At 47.7% G+C, this 22,606-nt stretch overlaps 5 protein-coding genes across 9 annotated transcripts in view; 3 read left to right on the top strand and 2 right to left on the bottom strand.

The window, feature by feature from the left end:
• Positions 1–638: 638 nt before the first annotated feature.
• Positions 639–8,098, bottom strand: LOC105563232 (golgi-specific brefeldin A-resistance guanine nucleotide exchange factor 1). The gene is made up of 15 exons (XM_012014642.1): positions 7,600–8,098; positions 7,179–7,377; positions 6,877–7,104; positions 6,700–6,806; positions 6,081–6,624; positions 5,636–6,006; positions 5,379–5,556; positions 5,185–5,300; positions 4,912–5,103; positions 4,513–4,848; positions 4,225–4,433; positions 3,890–4,135; positions 3,320–3,815; positions 1,120–3,246; positions 639–800 (listed from the first exon to the last, which is right to left on the bottom strand). The coding sequence occupies exons 1-15, from the start codon at positions 7,720–7,722 to the stop codon at positions 690–692; spliced, it is 5,583 nt and encodes a 1,860-aa protein (XP_011870032.1). The 5' UTR covers positions 7,723–8,098; the 3' UTR covers positions 639–689.
• A 631-nt stretch (positions 8,099–8,729) lies between these two features.
• LOC105563231 (glutaredoxin-C4-like) lies at positions 8,730–11,160 on the top strand. 3 transcript variants are annotated; one of them, XM_012014639.1, is made up of 3 exons: positions 8,730–8,940; positions 10,355–10,495; positions 10,850–11,160. In XM_012014639.1, exons 2-3 carry the CDS (start codon positions 10,364–10,366, stop codon positions 11,045–11,047), a joined length of 330 nt encoding a protein of 109 aa, XP_011870029.1. In that variant the 5' UTR covers positions 8,730–8,940; positions 10,355–10,363; the 3' UTR covers positions 11,048–11,160. The 3 variants fall into 3 exon arrangements, with proteins under 3 accessions (XP_011870029.1, XP_011870030.1, XP_011870031.1); XM_012014640.1 differs by having other exon boundaries at positions 8,731–8,940; positions 10,381–10,495; XM_012014641.1 differs by lacking the exon at positions 8,730–8,940 and adding an exon at positions 10,225–10,299 and having other exon boundaries at positions 10,381–10,495; positions 10,850–11,158.
• Positions 11,161–11,746: 586 nt separating this feature from the next.
• Positions 11,747–14,357, top strand: LOC105563230 (group XIIA secretory phospholipase A2). Its single transcript, XM_012014638.1, has 3 exons — positions 11,747–12,306; positions 13,133–13,200; positions 13,317–14,357. Exons 1-3 carry the CDS (start codon positions 12,072–12,074, stop codon positions 13,638–13,640), a joined length of 627 nt encoding a protein of 208 aa, XP_011870028.1. The 5' UTR covers positions 11,747–12,071; the 3' UTR covers positions 13,641–14,357.
• Positions 14,358–14,868: 511 nt separating this feature from the next.
• Positions 14,869–16,886, top strand: LOC105563228 (FACT complex subunit SSRP1-B-like). The gene is made up of 3 exons (XM_012014634.1): positions 14,869–15,133; positions 15,511–15,804; positions 16,026–16,886. The coding sequence occupies exons 1-3, from the start codon at positions 15,069–15,071 to the stop codon at positions 16,033–16,035; spliced, it is 369 nt and encodes a 122-aa protein (XP_011870024.1). The 5' UTR covers positions 14,869–15,068; the 3' UTR covers positions 16,036–16,886.
• Positions 16,887–16,983: 97 nt separating this feature from the next.
• Positions 16,984–22,606, bottom strand: part of LOC105563229 (histone acetyltransferase KAT6A-like) — a 29,337-nt gene continuing 23,714 nt past the window's right edge. For all 3 annotated transcript variants that reach the window (XM_012014637.1, XM_012014635.1, XM_012014636.1), the window contains one exon: positions 16,984–22,579. In XM_012014637.1, coding sequence (XP_011870027.1) covers positions 18,161–22,579 — 4,419 coding nt within the window. In that variant the 3' untranslated portion in view covers positions 16,984–18,160. The remainder of the gene's footprint in view (positions 22,580–22,606) is intronic.

Genomic DNA, 22,606 nt, shown 5'->3' with positions numbered 1-22,606 from the left:
TGATTTACAATATCCTGAAATCAAAACTCACCGAAATCGCAGTGGTTTCTCGTTTAGCGAAATCATTGTCAATTAAGTCAGCATTCTCTACGAATCGCATTAAACATGTACGTGTCTAACACATGTATCCATGCAGAATTCTCTTACCTGTCGTAGTAGTAGAATTTTTAAATGCTTAAGGGGAATTTGTATGAATCGATATTACGGTACGCACCATACTACGTAAAACACATGCAACACGCCGACTGAAACATCAATGGCAAGGAACCGATCGATCGTTTTCCAAGAATAATTTGGCCTACGCATTTGGCTTGTTAACGAAGAGATCCTTTCGTCCTTGAGGATGCAAAAGATTCGAAAACGGAAATATACGACAATATCGAGTGTCGAGAGTGGTGCGGAGAACTGTATTGTCTGTTATTGCTAAGATTATATAACGCACAATAATCTTAACAATAACGCGTACACACGCGTTATAGTATATATATTAATATATATATAATTTGTATATAATGAGTGCTTCCCAAATATACAAACCAAAGATACAATGACTCTGCGACTACGCTCGTCCTCCCTCATCATCTCTCGTCTATAATCAATCACTCTCGATACTGTTCTACACAGAATATTATCACGCGTTGTAGAAATGTTTTATATAATACAATTTATACATAAGAAATATACAGTGGTCAAGGATTAGTGACGACGAAGAGGAGATCCGCCGCCGGATCCTCGCTAAAATACGCCGCGGAGTTAAACGTCGTCGTCGTCGTCGTCCCCGCGGGATCTACTGACATCGTCTGCAAACAAAATAGTCGGTTACGTTCTACCACAACTTCTATCATCTTGAAAGGAGTAAACTATTTAATTGCTTTCCGATGAGATGCCATCATAGCTATCATATTAATTTCTCGCAATTGCAAGTGCGATCGCGTAAAGACGTGACCAAACACCATCTTTACGTTTCATCAACGAATCTTTATATACTGATCATTCCGTTATCTCAGAGTTACTCGCGAAAGAATTAAATTAATCGAGACAAAGCGAATGCGTTCCGAGGAGTCAATCGTCCAGGTCGATTGACTCGAGATCCCGTTAAGATGTAAGACATCCAATCACCTCAGGCGGATCCAAGGGGTATGGAGAATTTTCCGTCGCCGGGTGCTGATACTGCGTCGGCTGCGCGTGCTGCGTGCACTGTTGCTGCATCAGCATTTGTTGCTGCTCCTGCTGTTGCTTCCATTCCTCGTATTTTCTCATCGCGAGTATCAAATCGCGATCCTCGTCTGTCAAAATAACGTTCGGCGCCACGCTCGTCGTCAATTTATTGTGCTCGCCCTCACTCGGCGGCACCGGCTGTTGCTGTTGCTCCTGTCCTTGGTGCTGCTGTCGTTCGTCCATCTTCTCGGCCAGAGAGTTCGCCGAGTAGCAAATATCGAAGAGACTCTGAGCTGTTGGCTGCACCGCGACCGGACTGGATACACTGAGCGCCGGTTGGCTAACTAGAGTGATCACCTGCTGCGTCTCCTTGCCCTCGGTGTTGTACATCAATGTCGGTAATGGAACCGGAACTCCACCGGATTGCGCAGAATTTAGAATATCCAAGCGCTGTGTCGCGGTCCTCGTGTCTGCATTATTCTCGTTAGAGTACTCGACGTCAGCCGAAGAGAAAGCGCTATCTGGTTGCGGCGCTATAGACCCCGGGAAAGACAGTGGCTGCTGTTGGCCGACCAAGCTGATAACTTGCGGCGACTGTTGCGGCGACGGTTGCGAAGGCGGTAGAACCGCGACGGGCGGCTCCGGGAATAGTTCCGCTTTCAGATTCGGTAGAAACGCGTCGATCGCTCGCCACGTAGGCGCCCAGAGGTTGGAGCTCGGCGCAAGAATATTGGCCGACGACATCACCAGCAGCATATTCTTCAACGATTCAGGGATCGCCTCGAACAAGTGCTCGCTATTGTCGGCGTGCATGTACGCGCGTAGAAGTTCCAGCACCGTTAGCCATAGCGGCAAGAAACCGGGTAGAGTCAGCAGTGGGGTCAGATGATGAAGAAACACCTTGGAGAGCAACATCGCGGCCCTGACTCTCGTTTCCTCGACGCCGTTAGGATCGTTGGATGCGATCGGACCCAGCAATTGCGCCAGCAACGGAAATAACACCTCCTCCAGACATTGCGACCACTCTATCGCGGACAGCTGCGCCAAGTCGTACGCCAGCAAGGTGCTTTGAAGACACGTGATTGCCGCGGTGCGCACCGGTCTGCGGGCGTCGCAGCAGAGTCGCGCGATACCTTGCAGCAGCGGTCGCCAGGCTTGCGGCCACAGGGATATACCTATAATATCGTCGATGTTATTTTTCTTCGCCCACAATCGGAACACCTGTGCAATTCTCGTGTGCAGCGTGTGCATCAGGTCCAGCAGCTGTACCGGGCTTTGTTGATAACCGGCGGACTCCTCCGCGGAGTTGCACACTCTGTTCCGCTTGCCTGCGCACTGCAGTACCGCCTCGGCGAACGTTCTTACGCAATTGACGCACAGATCGAAGTTGAAGGGCGTCACGTGCACCATATCGCGTTCGTCAACCAGGAAGTTGAGGCTCTCGCAACACTTGACGAACGCCACCGAGTCGTGCGGCTGTAGATCACGAGCCAGCACTATCGTGTCGGCGGCCACGGGAAGCGGTGCCTCGGTGCCAGTTGGCGACACCAGCACCCATTCCGGCACTGGACTGATAGGTCTTGGGTCCAAGACCGACGGCCGAGCGTTCACCGTTTCATCTAGGACCGTGTTGGAGCGCTTAGGCGCCAATGCACCGGCACCCGCGCACTCCAGCAGACTAAACACCACCTTCCAGTCCTCCGCGCTGTTGATGTTCGCGGCGCCTGTCTTCAGCAGCTCGAACAAACCGTAGGCGATCTGTCGAGCCAAAGGCGCGGTAGTCGCGGACGGCAAGTGGGTCAGAGGTAGTAGAGGAGATAGACACGCAAACTTCTCTCCGCGTAAGAGCCTGATTGCCAATCTGAGCATGCCCACGGCCACTCTCTCGAGTAAATAGGGATGGTTCTCGCGCGCCGCCACCGTTAACAAATGATCCAAGTGACTCTGGACCACGGGCCAGATGCACGTTACTCTGTCACGATTCTGTATAGTTACTTCTAGCAATAGTTCCAAGAGAAATATAGATATATCTTCATCGTTAGGATTCACCGACACCAAAGCACCAACGAGAGAATTGAGCGATTCACTCTGCAAAGTGATGGAAATGGTTAAAATGTACAGCGTGTTTCAGGGTTAACTGTCCTAATGATCGTCAATTTACCTGAAAGAATTTACTCTCTTCTATGATTTCCTTGAGACAACAACTGGCAATAAACTCCATAGCCTTCTTCCGCGTCGCCTCGGGGGGATGCGGCAGACGTGACGTATCCATAGCGATATAGGAATAAAAGGTGGAAAGTATCCCTTGATCACCCGGGGGACTCTTGGGCGTGATCGGTTCCCGAAGCAGAGATATTTTGCCGGAGGGATGGATGAAGTCTTCCGCCTCCGTAAGATTTTTCGGCAACAATCTCGCCTCGTAGAGCGACTGCAAACAATCGATGATGTTTTTCCAAGACGCTCTCAAGGCATTCCCATGTTGACGCGTGATCTTGAAGAGGGTGCAAGCGGCCATTTGAGACTTCGGACTTCCGCCGAGATGTGAGACCACTTGCTCGGATTTCCCTCCGATTATCAGACCCGTGAACTTGCAGAGGCTCACTATGAGCGTATCCAAGTCACCGCACATGCTATGGTAAGCACTGATCGCCGCGCAACTGAAAGAAAAGAATGCGAAGCTGTAGCTAATATAAAAATCCACTCGTCGTAAGTGGCAAAAGTATAAACAAACCTGAGGAACGTATGAGCGACTTTAAGTTGCAACGATCTGTCCGGTGCTTTATCATAAGCCCGGCAAAGAGCACTCACAATAGGACCCCACGCATGTTCAGCTAAGTCCTTATCGATGAACTCGCCGGAATTACCTACTTTCAAGTATACACTTTCAAGCCCGAAGCCTCTTCTCAGTAAAACCTTCCATAAATAATTTTCTTTTACTAGCCCAGTTTGTTCGGCCGGCATTACGATTTCCTCCCCTCTGCAGACATAACAGACATAAATAATATGTACAATTGGAATAACATTCGCGCTTGGTCTGCGTCCAATTTAAAGATTTGTAACGCTTACTTAATTGAAGTATATATCTCATCGAGCATATCCTGATCGAAATCGGTATCGCCATTAACTTTCTTCAAATTTCTCTTAAATTCGTCGGCAGTCATGGGATTGTTTTGCCTCTTTACGTTATAATTATGTTGATCGACATTTAACATGATCACCGCGTAAGCTAACGTGAAGGCGGCATCGGCCGAAGCGAAAGGTCTACCATTGCTATCCTAAACACAGCAACATTTTGTTATTCCATCTTCGCACCCACGTTATTTCTAATAAATACTAGAATATGTGTGTACGCACATGCCAATGCTCGGCAAATTTCTCGAGTAGAAGAGATATAAGAGGGGCTTCCCCAGGTAATCTGAACGATTCCAAGTAAAGTCGCAGAGCCTGATCGATTCGGGTATTTCTCAAGTCAAAATTGTGCACGAAGTAATTGAGAATGATCTTGTTTTCTTTCTTGCTGATGTACTCGCCGATCGCTTTCTTATCCAAACCAGGATTCTCCCTTAGAAGTTTCGCAACCTTTTCAGGATCCGAGTGGCCTGGAGTACCACCTAGCAGACCGTGCTCCGTAAGTTTTGCGATACCCTCCCGCGGATTCTCGTTGAACTTTTCCGTGCCGAGAACCAACCACTGGAAATGACAGAGAGAAATTTGGTACGTCATAGTTGAGCTAAGTCAAAAACGCGTACCTACCCGCTTGTTCGATTTTATAGCGAGCAGATCTTCACGCGTGGGTAGATTTGACGATGCCTCGTGACGCGACGGCTTGCACAATTCCTTGCAGCCTTTGCAACGAATCTCCATGCCGACGATCAGCATTATTATGGCGTCCAGAGAAATCAGTTGCATGGTATGCATACCAGTGATCATTGGCAAAGAAACATTCTAAGAGAAAATTGTTAAAACATAAAGACTCTATACATTTCAATTAGATTTTGATATATAAACATATATGAAGAAATATACCTTGGAAAACATTTTCATAAGTTCCTCGTACAAGTTTGTGGAGTAAAGTCCGCAATCGTAATTTAAATATAACTCAGCAGGCAAACCGGGTATTCTCCACAATCTTACTACAGCCTCTGCAAATTATGGAAATAAAAATTTACGCTGTCGATGTGTGACGCACAATTATTTACTGCTATAAAATTAAAACGTACCAAGCGCTAATTCCCGTTGCTCGTACGATATTCTACTAGATTCGGAGACAACTATTTCCATTAATTTAATTAAATAATGTTCCAGTTGAAATTTTAGGTGCTCCCTTTGCGACTCAAACAGCAAGTACGATACTTGAAGATTTACACCGAGGATCGACAATCTGTCCGTTCCAAGTAGCTGATACATAAACACAAATGCTTATTGCATTTCTTTATTAATGAACGATTTTAAAGCAAGTTAATTTAGTTGCTCTTACCAAGATTAGATTTTTACACAAGTCGTCCTTTGCGAGCGCAAGCAGAGACGAGAAATTAGACAGAGCGTCGGCTGCGATCTCCAACGCTACTTGCAATAAGCTAAGACCCAAGTGGGTCATAATTTCATTGTTCTGTTTGTCAAGAGGACTGCATAGAGAAATGAGAAATCTGAACAATTCGCGAACGCACAACGCGCCGTACGGCGCCCGCTGTTGCAACGGAATAAATCGGACACCTTGACTGTTCACATACTCCTCGACTTGCTCAGACTCCTTCACTTTAGACGCCCTAGACACATTTTCGTCTATCGACAAGTCTTCCACGCTACCAGTCGGAGATTGCGCTGAATCGATGCTTTTCTCCTCGTCACCTGCACAATTATTCGAAAGATAAAGACGTGGAAATTATTAAAATTTATTTTAAAGTGGCGCAAAGAACAAGAACCTTGATTTTCCGAGGTGGATTGCTTAAGGGTAGATTCGGATTCATCTGTGATCTTGCGATCAGCCGCATCTTCCTTCTCCACGCTTTTACTTTCACCTAAAGCAGCACCTTTGTTCTCCACATCAATATTTTCAGGCGGGTCATTCGCCTCGGTCGTTTCTGTCTCGCTCTTAACGTCTCTATTGCTCCCGTCTTTATCGATCTCCTGTTTCTTACTAGCCTCCTGACTATCTGCCGCTTTGATACAATCGTTTCCATCTTTAGTACTATCTTTGCTAATGTTAACTTTGTTCTTCTCGCTCTTTTCGTCCTCACTCTTATCAACGCTTCCATGATTTAACGAGCCCTGCATGTCAACGATATTGCCGACTGGTGAGACAGGTGTGGTGGCCAAGTGGTTGGCCCGTATTTTGTCAACTGCGCTCGAAATATTTGACTCCTTCTCGTCAATGTCATCCGTGACAGACTTGGACTTTTGCTTCGCGTAGCTTTTGTGCTTGCGATTCTTGCTACGACTATTCTCTATGCTGTTTGTTCTCATTTTCTGTCAAACGTCGTGTACAGAACGTTATATCTCACATGTACGTATACTCAAAGATCACACATATACAAAACTTACTTTCATGTTGGGCACGTTTCTGGTATCGTCAACGAACTGAGGTAACCTGGTGAACAAATGTTGAACCATATCCCGCAGACAGTGCTCCGCCGTTTTTCTAAGTATTTCTGCAAAGACACCTCATTACGACACACTCTCGCAACTGGTCAGCGGAAACACGAGACCGCCGCAACTCACCGCTAAGTCGTGTCTCAAAACATATCCTAAAGCAACTCAGCATAATTTCGCATACACTCTCGTTTGAGAGATAATCGCCGGCGGGCGACAGCATGAGGGCTCTCAAAACTTGCAGGACTCTCATGAGGACCACCCCGTCGCCGGACGCATCGGCACCCACAAACCTCGCGTGCGTGACAGCATCCGCTATGGCCTCTACGCAGGTGGCTACGGCAGGATGATTGGAATCTAAAAGGCGACATATGTTACGTCACAGAATAAAAAGAAAACGGCCGCTCGCTGTCACAGTGATCGAGACTAACCAACAAGCCCGTAAGAAATTATCTTATTAACGGCAGATAGCGCTAGACTAGTCACCGGCCCCGTAGTTTCTTCAGATCTAATGATTTCCAGGAAGGGGGTGAGAAATACTGCGGGCTCCAACTGGGATAGATCCCGGTGGTCGTTCAACACCTCCTTCAGGGTGCTCAAGCCCTTCATGAGAGTGTCCTGATCGTCATCCTGGAAGTGAAATTATACACGCAATTGCGGAAGACTGTCCTCGCGATTCGTTCACGTCCACGTCACTGTCGAGTTTGAAGCGCCTGACGAAGTGGAATTTCTACAACCTGTTTGATTCGATTAGGCGCAATGACAGACGTGTACGCCCAAAGCGCCGATGACAATCGTCTCGCTCGCGGGGACGGTTCGTAAGACGGAAAACGAAGTGAGTTTCGCTCTAACCTGGTGGGAGTGCGACGACCATCGGGCACCACGTCGCATCGCCGTCACCAGGAGGCATACCTCGCCCTCGACGACGTACAGGCCGCCCCTGCAGGGGCCCGCGGGCCTCGCGGCTCTGCTCATCCTCGCGCGATCTCGCCGTTAAGCCATAACGGGACGCCAAAAGGGACTCGTGCAGCGCGGCCGGGCAAATTCGATCAGCAGACGTTTGCGAAGGTCCGTCACGTCGAGCCAGCCACTTCCCACCACCCGCCGACCTCCAACCATCGACTTGCCGTCGACGGCCGTCGATCCACGAGACTCGCAATTCAAGCGCCGACGTTCGATTAGTCGATACGTCGTGTGCCAATGTGTTGGAGATGTGACGTCGTTTATATATGTATATATATATGTATATTGCAGGTCCGTGGCTGCGGTCGCCTTCCCGCTCAACAAATCCGGCTAAATTTTCGCGACTCCTGAAAGTCAGAGCGGTCTCTCGGAAACCGCGGGAAAAGTACGGTCGGCGGGACTGAAATTTCCGAAAATTCCAACAGCTATTCTTATCTAGGGTGTCAAAGGGCTTGTTTTCTGTTCCTGCACTGGTGAACTAGTGCAGTAAGCTAGAATGAGAAAAAATATACTTGTCTTACTCCAATTTATTGCACTAGTTCACCAGTGCAGGAACAGAAAACAAGCCCAATATGAAAATGTTAAAAGTGAGCGACTTTGTCTCTTTCTAAGGGAACAGTTGGAAGGAGATATAACTGGGTAACTTTTCTTCTCAGTTTGACCCAATTATCTACTATAATCTTTGGAGTGGTCCAAATCGAATCCGACACCCTGTATTTATGCATGTTCGCGCTTGAAAACTTTTTTACCGGGTTTCCACCGTAGATTAACTTTAATCTCGGTTTAAACTCAACTTGTTTTTCTAATTTTAAGAAATGGAGAAAGACAAGGTAAGTTGAGCCAAGAGTAAAATCAATTTACACGTTAATTTTCAATTTACGGACATTTGCCGGTTCGCTAACATGGACTTAACGGACGTTAGTTAACCAGTTGGTCGCCAATTACGTCGATCGGAGCTCGATCCCCCCCCCCCCCCCCATTTCCACGAACTGTACATCCACGACTTTCCCCAATCGCGACATCGCTTGCCGATGACGCCCCGTGCGCACGGGGCTTAACGTTAACCGCAAAACCCTATCGGTCGCAGCAACCGCGTGACTTTTATATCTACAACAAACGGATTTACGTTCTGTATCTTTATCGGCCGTCTAACTGGCAGTTGAGTCCCGCGGTGACGTGTCCTCGTACTGCTCGTTTAAATCCGTAAAGCGGCGTCGATTGCAGTTGGAGGTAAGGGCGAATCCGAACGAGCGCGAACGAGCGGAGCCTCCGCTCGCTTTGACGTTTGCCACGTACCGTTAACCACCTACCTGCATCACATACAAACAATACATCAATCATTGTCGAGATTCTTTTGCGCTCTCTCGTGTGCCTCGCGCGCGTGTTGCTTCCCTTACGCAGGATACTCGCCGTCGTCTCTCTGTCTCTCTCTCTCGCTGATGATTACCGCTTTCTTTTTACACTGACCGGATCGGTGGGCTCGAAAGACAGAAATTGCCCTTAATTGCACGCAGCTGCGCCAAAATCGGCGAAACGCCGTAGTAAAATCAACTGCGCGAAATAACTAGTTCGCAGGTCGAAACTGTCAATCTTTCGTATGAATAATTTAGATAGCGCGGCCGACTTGGAGGTTATGAGGCTTGTCAAAACCGTCACGTGTGTGTGCTGACGGTGTAAATACGGGCTCGCGCAAGCCGCGCGATCGAAACGCAGTTACGTTTTGCTCCGATAAAGAAGGGCATGATTAAAGAGATGATCTAAGATCTAACTGGTCTCTTTCCTCGTAGTTTTGTAATTAATATTTGCTTAGGCTGGTAATACACTTGTCGCACGATAAATCATTCGAGCATGTTGACTGCAGAATGGAACATTTTTCTAGAGACTCGAGGGCTTTTCTATTCTGCAGGCCAATCAACGAGCTTGAGAAATTTGTAGTACGACAAATACGTGTAATAGTAGCCTCAGACGTTGTTAACGTGAAATATGAATGTTGCATGCATTTGCGACTCACAATTGTCGGAAGAGCGACTGCCCAGGTAGAGCGAGTCCAGTCAGCAAAATGTTAGCAAATTGCCAGCAGATTCACCAGAAAGTCACGCCAAAACCATAGCCATCTGTGTCCGCATTTGGCTTTTGTTTTGGCAACAGAGTCTGTAAAACATACGCTGTTAATAGATTGTCGGCAGAAACTGCAGCAGATTTTTGTTGTATTTCTGCTGACACGCTGGCAACATGTCGAATGTATCAGTTCCTGTCTGTGATCTGCAGTCTTTCTGCCTTCAACATTTGTAGTGGGCATTCGACGAAATCTGTTCAGGCAGATTTGGCTATCTGGGCTCATGATGACATCGGAGTGACGTCGAGGCGATGTCAGTATAACTTTTGAGCGATGAATAAAGTCACGACGACGTCATCATGATGTGGATTCTACCTGGGTGGGTGATCGATTCAAGCCATGTCCGATATCCAATAATGAGACTTGTAGAATGAGTGACATCTATTATTACCAGAGGCTCGCAGAGAACGCGAGTTCTCCCCTGTCGGTTTCCGGACATCGGACGCGATTCGAATCTCGCGCAACTGAATTGTGTACGTTTGCGCGAACACGTGCGAGGCATAATCGAGTGGAATGATGTCCCTTTAGCTCAATAGAATGGGTTCGGTTTCCAGTACAAAAAGAGCCATCATGCCTTCGACCCGAGATTTCGTCACCGAATTGATCGCGAAGGACTCGATCGTAATATTCTCCAAAACGTACTGTCCTTACTGCAACATGGCCAAGAAGGTATTTGTCACTATTTGCGCTTGCTTTCGCGACGGATCTCGATTTTCTTCTTGAAGAACTAATCGACTTTTATTTTCAATCCGATGTCTCAGCCATTTCAAGTATATCACAGTTTTTCGTGATTTCATCAACGTGTTGCAAATATTAAAAACTGCCCTTTTCACGTCAATCTGGGATTTCTGAAAGAATGTCGTGTCTTCTAACAATGCAGTTATAAATTTAGACAAGATTAACAATTGACCGTCTATTATTATCAATAATGTTAGTTGACAAATTGTTGCTGGTTTACTTATCGAGAGACCAACTTCTTATTTATTTATCCGTCTTGGTCGGCCTAATCGAACTCTTGTGCAGGTGTTCGACTCGCTGAAGAAGACGTACACGGCGATAGAGTTGGACGACAGGGAGGATGCGCAGGAGATACAAGACTTGCTGGGCGAGATAACCGGTGCCAGGACAGTGCCCCGAGTATTCCTCAACGGGGAGTGCTTAGGAGGCGGTACCGACGTGAAGAAACTGTACGAGAGTGGCGAGCTCGAAAAAAAATTTTAAATCTTCACCACCGAAGCGTCTTGTGATCAGCTGCAAATAATTCGTTCGTAACAAAAGGAGTAATCTGTTCTATATCGCAATAAATAAAATGTCTATGCTAATGCCGCAAGAGAGGAAAGAAGTACGGATTTCGATTCCCATCTCGTTTCCACCAAATATAGTCGGAGAAGAAACGGTATAAACATCTGACTATATCCGACCACGTTTGATTTGATATAAGTGGACGCATTAAAATTGGGATATCATCTGATCAAATTTTATCATATCCGACAGCATTCGATGCAATTAGATAAAATTGGATACATGCCTTTTTTCCCCGGGTATAGAAACAGTTAAAGTCGAACTGATTGCGTTTAGAATGGTTTCCGACTCGACTCGGAAATTCGTTCGACGAGCTCGGCTGAACGGCTCTTACGGCAAAAAGCGCAGGTAGATTTCTCAATTTATTATCCTTAATCCCCTAAGCTTCTTCTCGCGAAGCAGAAGGAAAGCGACAACACCAGCTCTATTAACGAAAGCCGTATTGCCGACGAGTTAATCGTAATTAATTGCAACGCTGTCTGAGTCGTCTTCGAGACCAACTGCGACCAAGGAAAAAATTAGCACGTAGATTCTACACAAGGAAGTCCCGCAACCGTTTATTAGTTGTATTACGATTATAATTAGGCATCGGCACGAAATGGAAAGCTACAAGTGTCTCGTGCGCGATACTACGAGGTATGTCCAAAGGACTCCCGTCGTTTTTCGTCAGCTACCCTTTCTGCACCCCGTTCCCCTCGCGCAAATCGCCGATTTAATCAAACTCGTCGCGGAAATGGTGAAAAAGTGTAAACAAGACGAGACGTGAGGCAATCGAGTCGACGGTGTCGATACACGGGGCACCGCGCGCCACGTGTCCACCTCGGTGGCGACGGTGGGCAGTGTGGGCGCACACATGCCAGTCTAAAAATACTCGCAGTCCGGCGGGAGCCGTCCGATCGCGTCGGTCCGGACTGATCGATCTGAGGCGCAAGAGGACAGAGAGATGGATCTGACGCGGTATCGCAAAATTATTATCTACGCGCTGACATTCCTGGCGTACGCCTGGTCCGGCTACGGCTCGGGGCTGCTGACGAATCTACGGGACGCCGTGCTGGCGGCGGAGACGGTCTTCCAGGACCTCTTCGCCAATGCCATCACCGTGGCGAAGAGGATCAAGGACATACACGAGGTGTTCGACGCCGCCGTGGAGGAGAACTGCGTCTTCAAGTGTCCCGACGGTGCGTATCCGCCGGAAAAGCGGAGGGAACCCGCGAATCCCGATTCCCGCGATCTCGTCTGTCAACGTCGCGGCTATCAGGTTATCTCCCGACGGCGCGCCGCTATTGGTCGATCCGCGCGGGCCTCCCTGGCTTTTGATTGCACCTTCTGCACCCCGTTTCTTCTCTTTCCCCTTAGGCGTCTTTTTAGATTTTGTAGGCTGGATTAGCTGAATCGATACTCGGCCGGCAGAATTTCTATTAATTCATTGCTCTTGATCGATCTTTCTGCATTGAGAGGTTAACTATTTTGTCCGTTTCCTTCGCCTCTTTCCAACTGTTACTCTAGACTCTAGAAAGAGACAAACTGGAATTAAACTAAGATTAAAGTTAAGCAACGTTTGGTGAAACCGAGCCACGATCGACGATCAGGTTAATCGGAGCTTAGTCGAGGTCGCCCCGCCAATGCCCACTTCTACAAATGTAGATTAACGTAGTCCCGATTCAATCTTTTCATCTTTTCTTAATTTTTTTTAAACTAGAAAAGGATGAAAAGTAAGTCAGGCCTAGATTAAAGTTATTCCGCGCTGATGGAAATGGACGTAATTGTTGCGCCTCGATCGAACACGGCAGAATGCCCTTTCCGATTTTATCGCGCCTTCCGTAGTAAAAATCGATCGCAGAAGCGCCGCGCGTTGCAGAAGAAAGTGTAACGACAAATGTAAGATTCCTCGTTTGTTCCCCCGCGAGTGCACCAATGCGAGCGCCCGACGGCTGACATGGTGCGCCACGATTGGACGAGCGGTGTCGCGACCGTACGAGTGGCGCATTATTCAAATCGTTTCAGGATCCACGCCGAAGGCTGACTGGAATCACAAGCCGCAGAGCGACGGATGCGGTTCCCTCGGTATCCAGGTCGGTGTCTCTCCCCGAGATGATAGACGAGCGATAAGTGGCCGAGCGATTTTTATAAATCTTGCCCGCTACGCTCTTCGTTACATCGCGTTACAAATTGTCACGAATATCCGCAGGTGAACCAGGAATACCTTCCGCTCGCCGAAATGACCAAGTGCTGCGACCTCCACGACATTTGCTACGATACTTGTAACACGGACAAGGAGAAGTGCGATCTGGAATTCAAGCGATGCCTCTACAGATATTGCGACACGTATCAAACCACCGGCATCAGCATCGTCAACACGTGCAAAGCTGCGGCGAAAGCCCTGTTCACGGGGACGACCGCGCTGGGTTGCAAGAGCTTTCTCGACGCCCAGAAGCAGGCTTGTTACTGCCCCGACAAGCGTAGCAGAAACAAGAAACCGAAGAAGGCGGCGCAGGCCGGCGGGGAATTGTAATCTCTCATACTGTAGGCGATTTTTTGCCGACTGCTTGGTACATATACCAAAGTGTACGCGTCATGAATGCTTTCCCATACAGCACCAAAGCTTTCAGAAACATTTCAGAAACATTGCAACATTGCAACATTGCAACAATGTTTTCTGAAATATTTCTGAAAGCTTTGGTGCTGTATGGGTTTACACCTGAAGAAAGACGCTAAAGAGAGCGATAGGAAAATCTATTTTAATAAAATGAATTTTTCTATCGGAATATATTGAACTTAACGGCTGTTTTCAGGTGTAAAAGCATTCATGACGCCGAGTGTACGCTTCGGTATATGTACCCAAAAATCGCCTTAAGTTTTACGCATAATGTAAAAATAACAATATTTATACTACAAAGCGTATTAAATAGAACGTAAATTTCTATAGATCCTGCTCGATAATAGATCTAGAATTTTTGTAAGTTTGTGTATCATAGCTGAATTTAATTAATAAGAAATTTAAGAAGATTAAGCGCGAGAAACGTGAATTTTATATACAAGGATAGGGGACTACGTTTCTCAATTATAACAATTGTTACTATTGTTAATAAAAAGTTGTATTAAATCTTCGTCGTCCTCTCGGTCCGCCGATGTCTCTTTTCTGTTTGCCGGCTTCCTAACTGACTTCTAGAAAATTTTAATCAAGTTCTCAAACTGTATCGCTATTTCAACAATGATGTTTTCGGTCTGATTTTGCGTACGTATTTTTCTCCCGTTTGTGTACACGTCACAAGGATTTGTTGCATGTTATTGCGAGCGTGCTGCATATCTTGCATCAAGTTTTATACCGTTATTTCTATCTTTATAGTATCTGCGTCCAGCATACATATTTAATTCCACTTCTTTTATTATTGTATGAGCTTCATAGCAGTAGTTTATGCTGGTGCCTCGCACTTTGCATGTAACATTTCAACTCTGTTCAATCGTATACTTATTATCCTCCACTGTACATTGTACATTGCGGTACATTTATTATTACGTACATACAAGTGAGAAGGATAAGATAGAGGCACGTGCAGAATTGATTCAATTGATCACATCCAACCCATGTCCATTTCTACCAATGCAGACTATTTTTAATCACTTAACTAAGTCTTTATCTTTTTCCAATTTCTGAAACTAGAAAAAGATAAAAAGTAAGTTAAACCGAGATCAAAGTTAATCTGCATCGGTGGAAATGGACGAATGATTTCGCTCTTGTAATGCTGATGTGAGCGACACCAGAGTCGTGTTTGTCTTTTGAAAAACAGTGGACGGTCTTTCGCGATACAAATGTCAACGTGACAACTGTCCCTGAGCAAAATCACCGGGTCGGGGCCGGTGTGAATGATAAATAATAAATTATCAAGTAAACGCTAAATTGTCGAGGCAGTCGTCGACGCTTCCGTAAGGTGAGACGAAAATGGGGAACGCCAACTCTGCGCAACCCTCAAAGAATCAGAAGGACCGGAAAGAGGGTCGCTGCAAGTAAGATAATTTCTACTTTATGACGAAGCGACATCTGATTCCATGTAACCCCGCGTTCCTGATATTTACGGATTCCTGATTCATCTGGCATACGAGCACAGGCTCGCGCGAGTCACTGATTCACATGAATCACTTTGAATTTTTATGTCGAAAGCGATGAAAAGTGTGCGCATGATTTGCTTGCAATTTATATCCATGGAAAAAAGCATGCATACAATTTTTATAGAAAGACTTCCCGAATTAACAATTATTTATATGAACTAAAAACCGCAAGAATTGCTTCCTTCTGACGTAGTGATACAGAACGTAGGTGTTGAAACTTATTGAGATGAATAGAGCACGCAAAAGCATACTTTGCAGTTTTGCCTTTCACGTAGCGCAGATACCGGAAAAGGTAGACAACCGGCGAACGGAAGCGGCAGAGCCGCCGGTCAAAGTTCGCAGAATACGCACGTCTGGCCTCGAGCGACGAACCCCTTCATCATTTTCTTCCTGCAACTTCGCAGCAAGAAGCCAAATGAGCATGTCACCGTGATAGCACGAGCCGCGGGTAAATTGTGGTCCCGGATGACTCTCGAACAAAGGCAAAAGTATGTGGATCTCGCCAACGAGGAGAAGAAACGGCGCCAGGAGAGGAAACGAAAGAGAAAACGTTCGTCCAAACGTTCGAGGTAATCCGTGGAAAAGAGCAAGAGTATGTTGCAGTAAATTACAATCAACTTCAAAAGACAAAAGTGAACAGAGTCCATAAAATTATAGGGTTCAAAAGAAACCATACTTTTATATAATCTAATAATCAAGTATAAGAACGTAACAAATTATGGACATATTTCATCTTTGCTCAGTATTGTTCAAATACAAGCTAGAGATCTGATTGCATTCCTATGTCCAGGATGAAGTAACAAAGCTTGTCGAGGAATCCGCGCAAGATAAATCTACACATTACATCGTCATATAAAGGCACCTGGAAACGATCGAAGACATAATGACGTATTTTTGATTTCTTTTTTATTTGTTAGTAGTCCTTTTTTTTAGATCTATGTACAATAAATATTGATGTATTTTTATACATTATTAATTATTTTATCATTTAATTATACTCTAATCTAGGCGGTCAGCCGTTTTTCTTTCGTTTTTTTCGTTCTCTCGTCTGAAAAAATTAAACTCGTAACGTTTCGTACCATAAATATATTATTTTTTGTTATCGTCACGACCGTTCCGCGAAGCGTCGCCCACAACGAGGGAGGGAAATTACGCGGTTTCGGGGCAATGTGTTCATGGTAACGCGTTCACGCTACCATTGTTCCTCTTTCCTTCACTTCGCGAAGGGAAATCGACGTACGCGCACGCTTTCTCTCGCGATTTCGATACAAAAAATAATTTCGGCACGAGTCTCGCGACGCTTCGTGGAAGGGCCTGATTGCGCGCTCCGTTATTCTTTCCGAAACTAGAGCTACCCTCTCGCGATATTACATAATAAAAACATACAATAATGAATATCGAACAAAGGCGTGACATCGTATATGCGAAAATTAAAATATAATGTATGATTATGTAGTTGTATCCACTTTGTGTTTGTGTGTGCGTGTGTGTGTGAATGTGAATGTGCGAGTGTGTGTGTGTGTGTGTGTGTGTGCGCGCGCGAGTATACATTGTTTTGTGTACGTGCAATGTTTCATCATCTGTCACAATAGTCAATTATTATTGATAAATATAATAATGATAACAAGTGATAAAAATTATGTAAACGATGGCGTTGACGATCGAGATTGACGATTTTACACTGGTGAGGCGATGTCGGTGAGAATTAATCGACTTCCGTAATAATACAATGAGGATTATCATAGCAGTTACGCAGTTACTTTTTTTTTCTTTATGATACAGTAAAGTACAAGTGTGCCAACTTAAACAACAATGTTCAACAATATAATATCAAACAGAATATTATTCGTAAATATATTTATATATATTTATATTTATATATATATATAAATACATAAAACGTAACACTGTTGTGGTTTCGCGAAGGAATGCCCTACTAAAAATAGGTGTCCGCAATTTTTTTTACTCCCCCCCCCCCACTTTTCTTTCTTTCCTTCTTTCAAAGTAGAGATGAAGGGCATTGGTATCTTGGCCGACCGAAATTAATCCGTCCAAGACAACGTCTCGTCTTCCTTCCCTTTTTTTTCTAATTTAAACGCACAAGTATACGAACTCGTGCCTTCAAAGAATCACCGATCGATAACTATGATTAAATTGTACCTTGTGTGCAATCTTTGTCGACAAGTTAAGAATCAGTTTAATACGAGCCTTCCTCCAGCACGGAGGAAAGAAACGTCCCGCTGTCGAAGAGCGTGAGCGGAGTGGAATCCTATCAATTATCGATTATTCTCCCTCACCTTTCCCCCTTCTGTCTTTCTGAAATTGAACGTGCAGTTAAAACAGTACAATGGGCATTGTATATTCGCGCAGCGATCTCCGACGTACTGGCGTATACAAGACACACGCTAATACACTAATGATTCGCGAATATACTTTACTGGGTCGAGGATAAAGAACTAAAATACACAATTGTATGTTTGAACGAACGGTTTGCCGAACATGGATATTCCGCTTCTGTTACAAGTGCGTCATTGAGTTCTCTCGCGATCTGCCGCACTCTGTCCATCGCGGTATATCGACGCTATGTCGTGTTTGCTGTCCGCCAGTCGAGCAACGAGTATCATCATCTTCGAAGGCTCTGTGGAGTACCTAGATCGGAAAAAGATCATTGCGCTGACGCAAACGAATCAGTGTGACGAGAAGACTCGAGCAAATCTGGTGCGCGAACTGAGCTGATGAAGGCAGCGAATGGGCGGGGAAGTGTACCAGTGCCCGCGGCGTCGGTCACGTAGCGGGAAATCCAAGATGGGTCGCCATCGATGGTCGTATAGAAGAGAGCATTAACTTGTCGCGCGGAGAGGCTCGTCCGTCCGTTGGAACGCCGAGAGAGATTGATCCAGTCGGAGCAGGCGACGATTGCGACGGCTAGCGCGGCCTCATGGAGCTGTTGAGGGGCTGCATGAGGCCACCGTTGATGTAGCCATGGTACGTGGTGTAGACAGCCGCCGGATTTTGCTGATGCGGGTCCTGTGGATACGGCGCCGGTACGTTCACTACGCCAACCGGTAGCTGACTCTGGTTCATGAAACCGCCGAGTGCCTGCGCCTGATTCATATAGCTGCCCGTCGGTTGCGTTACCCGATAACCGTACGGGGTGGCTGCCATGAGATTCGTGTTGAGGGCGACATTCGGGCTGACGCGGCTCGCGGCGCTCTGCATCTGCGGGCAGGTGCCGCCCGGGTCGAGGGTCTGGCGGTAGAGGCTCTCGCTGGGATACGCCTGCGTGAGCGACGGCATATTGTTCGCGGAGCGCGAGGTGGACCGGCCGGGTGGCCCGGGGGTGCCGGACACACTGTTGTAATAGTTCTTCGGGTAACCCAGGGGTCCGACCTGAGGTGGCGTCGGTAGCTGCCGCGATGTCTGCGGTGGTGTCATGGTGTGTGGGATGGGCGGCGGCGGCGTGAGGTTCATCGCCGGCGGCGGCGTAGGCGGTATCATCTCCAGACCGTTGGTCAGTTGCTGTAACTTGGCCAGACTGCACGAATTGGTGGTCTGATGATTGCCACCGGAGGCGGAAAGCGGGGTCGGTGCCGAGGTATGTGAGTGAGGTGGCATCGCGCTCGTCTGTATATAGAAGTTTGTGGCGGTGGTGCAGGGCGTCGGCGCAACAGAACGACCGCTGCGATGCTGGATCACATAGGTATTCTGCGTGGGGAAGGCCTGCGAGCTTGCCGCCACCGCCATGTAATTGCCCTGCGAGATCACCGCCATGTTGTGCGAGTGCGCGTGTGGGGTATGCGAGTGCGAATGCACCGTCGGGGGCACGCTCATCGACGACGGAGACTGCTGATACTGAGGCGGCACCGCGATGTGCGTCGTGTGCGCCACGGTGCTGCTGCTGTGACTGGTCTGCGACGTCGCAGCGCTGTGCTGGGAGGTCTGGCTGGTGTGAGACGTCGGCGGAGTGCCCCGATGCGACCTGCTGCTCTGCTGCGTAGACCTGGATCTGTGCGTGGTCTGCGATCCGCTAGCGCGCTTGCTGTGCGACTGAGATTGTTGAGTTTGCTGCGGTTGCGGCTGCTGCTGATGCGCAGGTTGCTGTTGCTGTTGCTGCTGCGACTGGCTCTGTTGAGATTGACCGTGCGCCATGCCTTGACTCTGCGCCAGCGACAGCTGCATCGGCTGCGGCGTGTGCGACTGGGGCAACGGCTGCGGCGTGTGACTCTGTGGTAACGGCTGCGGACTATGCGTAGGTATACTCTGCGGCGTGTGCGATTGCGGCAATGGTTGCGGCGTATGACTCTGCGGAAGTGGCTGCGGGCTCTGAGTCGGGATGCTCTGCGGAGTACGCGGTTGCTGGAGAGATTGCGGGGTGTGTGGCTGATGCATCGGATGGATGCTCGGGTGATGAGCCGGTGGCGTATGCTGTGACATCGAGCAGTCGGCGTACTGCACTTGTTGCGGCATATTCACCGGCACCGACGACGTGACCGGTGTCGCAATTTGCATAGAGACCGAGATCGGACCGGGACCACTCGCGGACGACGAGATAGACGGTAGAACACTGGGCGGCCTCTCCACGCTGTTTTGCGACGCAAGATCGCTGGCTATGGAAGTGGGCGACTCCAGGCCCAACTGACTCACATCCAGGTCGCACTGGCTGTAGTGCAGCGAGTGCACGGAGTTAGTCGTTGAGTCTGGTGTGTAGACTCCCATGGACGGCAGATCCGGTTGCGAGGGCGGCGTTCTCTTCACCGAGCCCGGATTCTCCAGATGCGGCGTAGTCTTGCCGCTCTCAGGCGAATGCTGTTTCAACTCCTCCGTTTGATTTTGTAACTGCAAGGTCGTATCCTGATGCTCCACAGTGGGCAACGGTTTCTCCTGCGGCGTGAGAGGCTCAGCTTCCGACGTCACCGTCACGTTGAGAGCGCACGTGTCCTTCTTCTCCGTGGGCAAAGGTTCTATTTTCGGTCGCGACAGATCAATTTTGGTATCCATGGGCGTTTCGGGAACGAGCTCTTCTTTGGGAGGGCTATCACCGCCATCCTTCTTCGGCGTAACGCTGCTCTCCGACTTCTCGACTTCCTCCTCTTTTGGTGAAGCAACTGGTTCAGGTACTGATTTCGATGCCTCCGGACTGCAAACTGGACGCTCAATCTCGGAGTCCTTATCACATTCGTTTAAAGTTTCAGTCTGATCGTCGCCGACCGCTGGTGATAAATCCGCTGCTTCCGTCTTCTGCAACGAGCCTTCGTCGTTTTCCTTCTCCTGAATCTTACTATCAGCTTTCTCGTCTTCGCACGGTTCTTTCGCGGGGTTCTCCGTGCTGGGCGAGGCCAATTGCGTTACGGGTTTAGGCGTCGGTGCGGCTATTTCTTCCTCTTCCCCCTCGTCCTCATCGCCGCCCTCATATTCGCCAGAACTCGCGGATACCACTTCCGTTTCCGTGGGAACGGGCAAACCATTGTCCTCCGCGCTCTCGCTCTTGTTATCGCTGTTACCAGGATGCTGCGTGGACGGTGACTTCGGTACCGATGGCTGCTTGTTTCGAACAGGGGAGGAGTTCTTCGTCGACTCGGGCGGTGGAGACAATGAAGGAGGCGGTATCACAGGACTTTCGGCTCTGTTCTTTGTGCTGGGAGATTCCGGTGTGAGCTGCGGCATCTTCAGAGCCTCCGCTGTCGATTTGCCTCTACCCCGCCTGGACAGTGGCGAGTTCTTAACATCTCGCACTTCATCTTTACCATTACACTGCGTCGTCTCTTCCAGAGCCTTCTTCTCCTTCGCCTGCAACTTTGTTTGTCTGCTGGTAACTTTCAACAACAGATCGTCCACTTTGCATTGTTTCTTGGCCGGTTTAGGCGGACTCGACGCCGAGTCCAATTTCGGGGGTGTTTTTCTAGTATCCACAGAGGTTTCTTTCAGAAGTTCCCTTTCTTTCGCTTTGCTATCCCTCTCTCTTACTCTATCCTTTTCCTTCTCGCGCTCCCGTTCAGTTTCTCGCTCTCTCTCCTTTTCCTTCTCCCTTAGAGATTCTCGCGTCCTTTTTCTACTGCTGACTTCTTTCTCCTCCTCGACACCAATCTTCTCGGAATGTTTTCGTTTTCGCAAAGGCGTAATGACTGCTTCAGACGCAAGTGTTTTAGGTGGTCTGATCCTTCTCCTCGACATCGTCATTTGCACCGATTTCGGCGTAACTGTTGGAGTTACGTTCCTTGTCGAACCGAGGGAGCGCGCGTTTCTTGGCGTAGACGTTACATTCTTAGCTTCCGTTTCCGCGCGAGAATCTCTCCGATTCTCCGTGCTCTCGGCATTACGACTTTCTCTTATGGATTCTTTTGGTTCTCTTAACTCTTTTGCCGCTTTGATTTCCTTCGTATCTTTAACATCCTTCTCTTCTTTGGACGCGTCCTTGTGAGACGCTACAGTCTTCGGCGAAGCCTTCGGTGTTGACTTCAATGGTGTTGACTTCAATGGAGTTGACTTCAATGGAGTTGACTTCAATGGTGTCGACTTCAAAGGTGTCGATTTCAAAGACGTCGATTTCAAAGGTGTTGATTTCCTTTGGCTTACTCTCCTACCTCGAGGCTTCTTCTTTATTTTCACTCTTTGTATCTTCTCGACAACGGCCGGCACGGACTTAGGCTCCATCGTAGGAGACATTTCCGAGCTAGTGTCACCGCTCTCCTCCGGATTCTGATACGGATTAGGGATTTGCGTGAGCAACGGTATCCATCTGAGACAGTCGGCATCCAGTTTGATGCGGGAACTCTTTCGTACTTTCGCCATGTGAGCCTCTACCTTGCTCCAATCAACTACCACAGCCACTTTATTAGTGTTCGCATCTCCCGGCAAATGAACCGCCCTTATGAATCCAAGCAATTGCATCGTTGTTGCGATATCGTGCGCCGACACGCCAGTCTCTTTCGTGATGTCGCTCAGCTTGATATTAGTATCGTTTCGATGCGTGTCCAAGTACTCGAGCACAACGCTCTTCCAGAAGGAATGATACGACACTCTGCCGAGATCAGACAGCGGTTTCTCGGGCGTTCCCGGAATGCCCTCGACCTTGGACAACAGGTAACTGAATTCTATGAGAAACCTGCCAAAACCCTGTCGTTGATACTGCGGCAGAGTCATAATACAGGACACGTTGTACCTCTGAGCCGGACAGTGTTTCTCCTTGCTGAAGTAACCGACCAAGTGACAGCCGTATCTGTCGTTTTTGGTCATGGCGTAAAAGAGAAACGGCTCCACGTCGTAATAGAGAGTCTTGTGATCCAAAAATAATTTAGCCAACAAACACAGATTTTGACAGTATATTTTGTTTACGTTACCATCAATCTGAAATATCAAAACATTCCCTGTTAG

This window comes from Vollenhovia emeryi, unplaced genomic scaffold (genome assembly GCF_000949405.1).
Source record: "Vollenhovia emeryi isolate VEMERY1.0 unplaced genomic scaffold, V.emery_V1.0 DF939179.1, whole genome shotgun sequence".
Taxonomy (NCBI): domain Eukaryota; kingdom Metazoa; phylum Arthropoda; class Insecta; order Hymenoptera; family Formicidae; genus Vollenhovia; species Vollenhovia emeryi.
Note: the sequence above shows the minus strand (reverse complement) of the source record. Positions and strands in the feature narration are given on the sequence as shown.

Coding starts and splice junctions, on each gene's coding strand:
- LOC105563232 (XM_012014642.1), bottom strand. CDS start 7,722: ATGAGCAGAGCCGCGAGGCCCGCGGGCCCCTGCAGGGGCGGCCTGTAC. Junction 7,378..7,599: donor GGTCGTCGCACTCCCACCAG/GTTAGAGCGAAA, acceptor TTTCACTTCCAG/GATGACGATCAGGACACTCT. Junction 4,136..4,224: donor GAGATATATACTTCAATTAA/GTAAGCGTTACA, acceptor TTATGTCTGCAG/AGGGGAGGAAATCGTAATGC.
- LOC105563231 (XM_012014639.1), top strand. CDS start 10,364: ATGGGTTCGGTTTCCAGTACAAAAAGAGCCATCATGCCTTCGACCCGA. Junction 10,496..10,849: donor ACTGCAACATGGCCAAGAAG/GTATTTGTCACT, acceptor ACTCTTGTGCAG/GTGTTCGACTCGCTGAAGAA.
- LOC105563230 (XM_012014638.1), top strand. CDS start 12,072: ATGGATCTGACGCGGTATCGCAAAATTATTATCTACGCGCTGACATTC. Junction 12,307..13,132: donor CGTCTTCAAGTGTCCCGACG/GTGCGTATCCGC, acceptor AAATCGTTTCAG/GATCCACGCCGAAGGCTGAC. Junction 13,201..13,316: donor GCGGTTCCCTCGGTATCCAG/GTCGGTGTCTCT, acceptor GAATATCCGCAG/GTGAACCAGGAATACCTTCC.
- LOC105563228 (XM_012014634.1), top strand. CDS start 15,069: ATGGGGAACGCCAACTCTGCGCAACCCTCAAAGAATCAGAAGGACCGG. Junction 15,134..15,510: donor CGGAAAGAGGGTCGCTGCAA/GTAAGATAATTT, acceptor CCTTTCACGTAG/CGCAGATACCGGAAAAGGTA.